Source organism: Sphaeroforma arctica (assembly GCF_001186125.1).
Source record: "Sphaeroforma arctica JP610 unplaced genomic scaffold supercont1.480, whole genome shotgun sequence".
NCBI classification, from domain to species: domain Eukaryota; class Ichthyosporea; order Ichthyophonida; genus Sphaeroforma; species Sphaeroforma arctica.
This window is the reverse complement of record NW_014040078.1, coordinates 27,190-35,311: the sequence shown is the minus strand read 5'-3', so window position 1 is coordinate 35,311 and position 8,122 is coordinate 27,190. Positions and strand designations below refer to the sequence as shown.

At 39.4% G+C, this 8,122-nt stretch overlaps 1 protein-coding gene across 2 annotated transcripts in view; it reads left to right on the top strand.

Moving 5' to 3' along the window:
* SARC_06626 overlaps positions 1–5,563 on the top strand; it is a 6,613-nt gene extending 1,050 nt beyond the window's left edge. The window contains exons 2-10 of one of the 2 annotated variants that reach the window (XM_014299459.1): positions 593–783; positions 1,131–1,260; positions 1,692–1,757; positions 2,179–2,289; positions 2,781–2,964; positions 3,306–3,429; positions 3,744–3,966; positions 4,232–4,363; positions 5,024–5,563. In XM_014299459.1, coding sequence (XP_014154934.1) covers positions 593–783; positions 1,131–1,260; positions 1,692–1,757; positions 2,179–2,289; positions 2,781–2,964; positions 3,306–3,429; positions 3,744–3,966; positions 4,232–4,363; positions 5,024–5,061 — 1,199 coding nt within the window. In that variant the 3' untranslated portion in view covers positions 5,062–5,563. Of the gene's footprint in view, positions 1–592; positions 784–1,130; positions 1,261–1,691; positions 1,758–2,178; positions 2,290–2,780; positions 2,965–3,305; positions 3,430–3,743; positions 3,967–4,228; positions 4,364–5,023 lie in introns of both variants that reach the window. The other variant, XM_014299460.1, reaches the window with a different exon arrangement.
* Positions 5,564–8,122: the final 2,559 nt, after the last annotated feature.

Sequence of the window (8,122 nt, the reverse complement as noted above, 5' to 3'; positions counted from 1 at the left end):
TGTATGTATGTATGTATGTATATATGTATGTATGTATGTATGTATGTATGTATGTATGTATGTAAGTAGTATGTATGTATGTATGTATGCATGCATGTAGGTATGTATGTATGTATGTATGTATGTATGTATGTATGTATGTATGTATGTATGTATGTATGTATGTATGTATGTATGTATGTATGTATGTATGTATGTATGTGTGTATTTATGTATGTATGGATGTATGGCTGGATGTATGTATATATGTATGTATGTGTGTATGTGTATATGCGTGTATGTTTGTTTGTATGCATGTATGCATGCATTGCATACATGCGTGTATGTATGTATGCATGTATGTATGTATGTGCATGCATGCATGTTGGTTTGTATTTATGTCTGTATTTTCTGTACTTATGTATACAAATGTTTAGATGCGTAATTATAAGTCTATGTACTTCAGAAGATTTCATATTACGAATTTTATGTTATAAATCATCTAACTTACTTTATTCAGTGTCTGTTTCAGTACTTGTATTGTATCAATTTGTTTTTGATTGAGCTAGTAGGACATGAGCTTTCAACTTCAATACTTTTGTCAATCGTACAGCTGGTACCGGTCAAACCGAGGGCAGTGATCCGAATACAGCTACAGGAAGCTCCGTTAGTGAAGATAAAATACGTAGTTTGGCTTCGTCGTGGTGGTCTAGTGCGCAGACCTCCATGCAGAAAGCTTCGGAGTCTGCGGCTGTGATGAGCAAGAAGGCCGCGGAGCAAGCGCAGGAAATGAGCAAGAAAGCAGTACGTGGCTGATTGCAGGTGTTTTGTGGAGTATGTTTCAGAACGCAAACCATGTGTATGTACACTACGGCTTGTACTCCGAGTGTCCGGCGTTTGAGTGCTATTGCCATAACTCAATTAGTATCGCACGATGATGTACACAGCTACTTTTCGTATACCCCTATAGTTGTATATCCGCCCATTTGTATTGACTCTGTATTACTATATTAGGCAAATACACTCGTGCCTTCGCATAGGGCTCCAACACGTGTTTAGGAGAACTCCAGTGCAAAAAATCTCGTTGTTTTTACTTTCTGCACCTTTTGATGTTAACCGCGCTTCTCTATTGTGTATGTATATCGTCCCAGGCAGAGCAAGCGAGTGAGTTGAGCAAGAATGCAGGCGAATACGGTCAAAAAACCCTACAGAGTGCAACCGTCATGTCGAGCGACATATTGACCAAGGCCAAACAGTCCACTACTGCTGTAGCACCTACAGGTACGGAAATTCGAGTTGCATGTCTCATTAAATGAAAAGATTTTAACGAGCGGCAATTCTGCAATACTGCGTGACCCGGAATCGGCAAGTATACCTTTTACTTGTATGTGAATGCTGGCGCGAAATTCTCTGACAGTTTATTGTAATTGAGCGTAAGCCACGCTCATACAACACTTCAGTACACTTGTACGGACAATCTTACCCTCTAGCAAGCCCAAACTATATGTAATCCGAATCGTTGGCTTTTTTTTTGCGAGGGAAAGGGATTTCAGTTGTTACAATGGAGAAGAGCTGAATACATATGCTGTTATGGGGGAGTTTATTGGTTGAAGTAAGCTTTAAACCTCAAATATTAACAGTTAATTGTTGCTTGCTGACAAAATAACTAAACGCAAATTCTGGTATTAACGTAGTAAACTCATTCATTCCAGAGGGAGACTCGGATGCCGCTAAAGTACCTGCTGCTGCACAAGGCAGCTTCGATCTGCTGGGTTCAAGTATGTACCCACCTATTTTTGAATATATGATTGTTATGTACATAAATTTAATGAACGTAATCATCGTTCCTGCGTTTTGTTTGATGCTCTTGTTTAATTAAGGTAAACAATACGTGCGTACAAATTAAGAATTGTTCACCTTTTTTATATGTGCATTACATCTGTCGCGCCTCTATCTATTGAACCCTTGAAGTTCGATTTTTTGTGCTGAGACATAATAATATCGGCTTTCAAATGTGCACATCTTGTACAGTGATTTACTCAAGAGTCCTCTTTTATACATACACGTGAATGTGCATTGTCACACGCGCTCTCACTTGCACGCAAATCATGGCAAATGCTAGATACACGCTATGGCGTCGATTTGACTTGTTTTCGAGAGAATTTTATCTAGAATCTCACCTTTTTTTGTACTCTTCAGTCGCTGTCCTCGGTAACAAGGTTCGGAGTACCGTAGACAGCATGACCGAAGATTGGGAAAAAGAGCAGAATAAATTTTTAGCAGAGAAGGAACAAGCAAGAGTGTTTCAACGTAAGTGTTGTACAAGATAATGCAACGTGATCCGAAGTATGAGGGATGTTGACATTTGTGTTTAGACATAGTATATTGTCGGCTGCTAGCACACATGGTAACGTTTTAGGGTTTTAGTCTTGACCTGTTCGTTGATCTGCAATGTATTCGTGTTTCCGAAAGAAAGAAAATCACACACACAGATGAGGCGAGCACGAAAATTTTATATACCTGCTGCAACAATTTAGAAATCAATGCCGTTTGTTGTTGAGCCGTAAAAAAATGTGTACATATATTGAGTGAAAACTTGACAAACTAATTTACATATCTGATAGGAATTTTGGTATATTTTTCTTACCCATATAGATATGCGTGTATACCAACGGAACAGGTGAAAGTTTACATTAGCATTGAGCATGACCAGTGAACCATCGCACTCTAAGGGATTGTTAAATACACCGTTTGGAACATACATGGTAAGCCTACATGTATCTTTTTTTTTCTACCTGCAGATGATAATAGTATGATGCCCCTATGGGCGGGTTTCGCCGATGAAGAGTCGGTAAAAGCTCAAATATTGACTCTGTCTCTGGACAAACGTAACTTTCTCGTAGACCCCCCGGCCGGCAATGACTTCCACTTCGATCTCGATATATTCTCGGCTGCGTGTATGTCCGCCCTCAAATACGACCCAAGGTATGTTACAATGACATCTTGCCTCTATTTGTGCTGGACATCTCTAGCGTCTGCTCTCCATGCGAGTCGGCCACATGTACTTCTCGTCGTACATCTAAATTTCCTTTAAGATTTTATGTACTTGTTTATAAGCTTTTCCACTGTTGCTGGGCGCACACGGTGTCATGGTCGGTGATGAGATCATGTTGCTCATTCGGATCAGTCATGCATACACGATTAGACCCAGCTGACAGAGCGTAGTGCACGGAGTGAGTATGTTTGTTTCACAACTTCGATCGACAGTTTTCGCAATATTTGCATATCATTCGCTAACCTAGTTCTCATATCTGATTGAATTTTAGGATTGAGACCGTCCGCTTTGAACTGGTTCCTAAAACTGTGAAAGAAAGTCGCTTCTGGCGAAATTATCTATACCGAGTGTCTTTGATCAAACAGCAGGCCTCACTATCGAGTATGCAAAGTGAGGTAAATGTCTTTACTTTCTGCATCTGAACTGTTACCTTGAAAATCAGTGTCTTAGGTTTTACTCGTAGAGAGTTTTACAGCTTGGGTGATTTCGCTCGACTTAAGTTATATCGTCAGCGTTAAAAAAATTTGTTGCTGAGGCCGTTGAACCCTTACAGCATACAGAAAATGTGGGATCAATCCCAACTAGATCTGCGAAACGATTTTTTCTTCGGCTGGCACACGCACAGTGAAGCATATATTCAAATACATTTTTTTCAGTAGCAACATGCCATATTTATTATCATCTCGGTCTCGGTCCTCAACCAACACAGGTGGAAGTAGGGGCGAGCCCAAAATCCAACTCAAGTTCACAACTCACCAACAGGCACTCTGATATAGTAGCGTCACCGCCCCCGCAACCAAACAAGCTCATGCGGAGAACTTCTAATGATACGTTAAGCACCGAAGAGTCTCTGAGCAACACAGGGAGTGAAATAACTGAAACCAAAGGTATAGCAGAGACGAGGTCTGATACCGTTCCTGTGCTATCAAATGGTAAGAAGTTGGCCATCATCTTGATATTATTTCTTGGAGAAGTCGCGCAATTCTCTATCAGCATGTTTATGTAAGAGTTTGTCTGTAATCGGTTCATTGTGGTTGTTTGTGGTGTTGTTGTTGTTATGGCAAGCCGGTGCTCGTATTGCCGAGGGATGATTTCAATGATACGTTTACATGTGGTAAGATGTGTACGAAGCACGCATCACGGGCCACAATACGCTGCTGACAGATAAAAGTTATGCTCCACCCTCATGAAAAGCAGTAGCCTCAGCCTCGCCAACGGAGGAAGCCTCAGCACTTAAATCCGATTCAGATGGGGAAGATGACTTCGACGTGTCTGATCTGGACGACTTGGACGGTGAATTGGATGGTTTAGATATCGCAGATTTAGATGGTGAGTACTGTAAGTCTGTATCTGGATGGCAAACAATGCAAAAGTCGTCGTGTATGCCGCTGTGTCATGCGAAGCGCATGCTATAGGTCATGGAATCGTCACAAACGTAAGCTTATCGCATAAGGAACCTGTATGGAGTCCATTTGAAGTCTACATGAAGTCTATGTATACTTATATCTGGAATCTGTAGTAGAGCTAGTCGCCAATACTTTCTTTCTGGTCGACTCAGTCGCCCCATGTGCCAATATTATCTGTGCTGCCAGTCCATGTTGAGTATGCGTACGTATTTGTATGTAAACGGTTGATCTATCGCCGAAGAGTGGCAACAAAATATTGTTCTATGTGCGAATACTAGGGTTGATTTAATTTTTTTGTGAGAGCAAATATTTCCTGAATGTAATAAATAACTCGGGTATACATGGTAGGTGATTATCTTGCTAAAACCGAACAAGAGCTAAGAACATACAGGTTGTACTTGATCTTCAAGGTTGGAGAATTATATTTTTGCTTCTATGTATTCTTTGCGCAATGCCCGCCCATCTGCAGCACGGCGGATAAGTCAGTCAGACTGGAATATTTCACCCTATCATAAATTTTTTTCCTGGCATCTTTCTAACTACCCAATACATACTCGAATTACAAACCTCGTTGCTCGATTAGATTTAGATGTGGATGATCTAGGCGACTTATCCGAATAGACGGCGGCCTCAGCCCTCAATAAAACCCGATGGAGGATATAGTAGAGGCCCGCCAAGTGTCCAACCTTCCCCAGTGGGATCAAGTTCATTCTGTTCACATTGCAGGGTTGGTACGTTCGCGCTCAATAAGCACAACCTCAAGGGAAGGGCTTTCGATGCTGAAGCATCAAATTCTATACGCGCGTGTGTGCCAAGTGCACAGGAACAATTCTTCACAGGTACACTTTTATTTTACCTGCCAGGGTAAATTATTTAGGAATTCCGAATTATGCAAACGAAGGGTGAGATGCCTTTGTGCAATTGATCGCAGTGATCACAGGAGTTAGAACCCCTCACCGCCAATCAAATTACCACGATAAATAACTGCTTAGACGCTGTCATGCCACACCGCAGTAGTCAGTACATTGTACAACTGTTGTTTTTTTAAGAAGGCCGTCGCTCTACTCTCTAGACTTTACTAGAGTCTCCACTCTAGTAGAGAGAGTAGGAGACTCTCTAGAGGAGTCTCTCTAGCCTGTGGGCCCCTCTAACATAGAGTATTTTGTTTTTTAAAAATGGAGTAAATATTAGTTTATTCTTAAAACCGTATTTTTAAAGAAAATCATGAAATAAAAAACACGGACTATTGGCCTCTGGCGGAAATAAGATTTCTCTCTACCTCTTCTTGCGTTGATGGGTAAAATCGGGACTCGGGAGTCTCGGACTCGGGAGCAGTTGGGAGAGTAAAGGAAACAACGGACTTCAGGAATTGTATTATTTAGAGGGCTACATATGAGAAATTCAGAGTATTTTTTGGGTCTATTTATCATTTTTTTTGAAGACAGTTGTATTTATTTTGAAGAACTGAAGAAGTCGTTTGGATACTAAATTTGGAGTGCGAAACTGCGTCGCTGCGAACTGTATTTTAATTTCTATCTCTATCGTCCTTTTTGTTTCAGAAAAACAAAATATGCACGTTGGACACGAAAGTCCAAGACTCCAAGATCGTATCTTTACTGGCGGTTCGGTCGTTCGGATATGCTACTTCGTTTTAGAGTAAATTTTGGGTCAAAGATAAAGGGGGCGGGGTGGGAATAACAATGGTTTTGCCCTAGTTTGCGCCTTGCGATATTTACATAGTACATACTTAACTTCTATAAGACTGTCGTAATTGAAAAAAATGTATTGTTTGATATTTACAGTGTGTTTGGGACTGGTTGTATCATAATAGCTCTCTACTAGAGAGTAGAGCTCGAGATTACTATTAATCGTTTACGACATCAGATATTTCAGTTCGACATATGCATGTATTATATTGGGAGGCGGAATGGCAGACCCTAAAACAAAGTATGCAGCCTAATATAGTAATATGTCAAAATATTTATATATTTTTTTAGCACATTCCCAAGGTCTTTTATCTTCCCAATCAAATGTGCCCAAATCTTTATATCCTCTATGGAATATGATTAACGAATTAAACGATGGCTTTTTCAGTTTTTCTTGTGTTTGTATTTGGCTCACTTGTTCAGTGTTCAGCTGTTTGTTGTTTTAAAAAAAAGAAAAGCTTAAAAAATACAGTTAATATTTACAGTCAATGAAATCACCCGATTTTCGACGATTGTTTTATTCTTTAAAAACTCGATGTATTTGTGAACCTCAGATAATTTCCTAATAATTAATTCTCGTACTAGCCACTCGTTTTTAGGACATGAACTTGTTTAAAAACCGTCGTAAACTCTTTGCAGAACCCAGAACCTCCAAAAAAAAACTCGATGATTAACTTATTTACAGTTTTTCAACTCGCCTAGAACTCGTTGAATTTCAAAACCCGTTCGGAACTTTCCAAACAATTTGATAAAACATTGTCCCTGTTTTTTTTGGGGCGTGACATTTCTCAAATTTTATCCAAGTTTTGGTCATAGTGTTATGATACATAGTTTAGGATTTCCTAAAATGCTCACGAATTACGTATCGAAAATTTCAAATATTAGGCGGTTCGGATGTGCTACTTAAAATCAGGGGAGGGGGGGGGGATAGCAAATTATAAATCTGGTCCTGACCGTGGTCTGGACCAATCAAATCACACCAAATGTCGCCACTGTACGGTTTCTCCAAGTTGTACCACAATACGATACACATTATAGTACATAAATTGGCAGTAAATCACTCGCCAAGGTGTGGAGGAAAATCCCGCCGAACTGATAGACAACCAATAAACATCCATTGGAAACTGAATCTTGTTTGTGACAATTCAATGACGTCTAGAAAATATACTTCTCCAAACTGATATCAATATAGTGAATCGCCATGATACTACTAGTCTGCAATACAACAACATCCACAAGACATCCGCAGGTATACAGTAGTCATGACTACATCAGCGGCCAGCTCAGAAGCCTCGACACCGTCGATTGCGAAAGAAAATGTTGTACTCACGGTCACACCGTAAAAGCTTGCGAACTCTTCCATTTCCTGGATAGGTGATTTAATAGTGCTGATAGTCTAGAACAAATGAACTGTATATAGGGCTATGCTTGCAAGATACAAGTACAGATGGTTGTTTTTACATTATATTGATGTCTGCACTCACTCTACAGTGTGTTTGTTTGTACATAGGGCCGGCAAAATAAAATTTTTTACAGTCTACGAAACTGATGACACCACTTGATACAAATTTAGGCTATCACAGGGGCCAGAAAAAGTCATATATGTACTACAGATTTAAAATTGACAAATCCACCAAAAGTCCAAGAAACCAGGGGGGGAGGGAGCCTAAAACAAAGTAGCACATCCGAACCGCCTTACGGCAATATTTAATTTCATAGCCTTCTAATTGAAACATTTTAGTTCATAAATACGACCGCATACATGGTACATACGGTCATCCGCCTTTTTCTCTTGATATATATATATATATATATGTATATGTATATGTATATGTATATGTATATGTATATGTATATGTAAATATATTTGTATATGTATATGTATATGTATATGTATATGTATATGTATATGTATATGTATATGTATATGTTATATATATATATATATATATATATATATATATATATATATATAT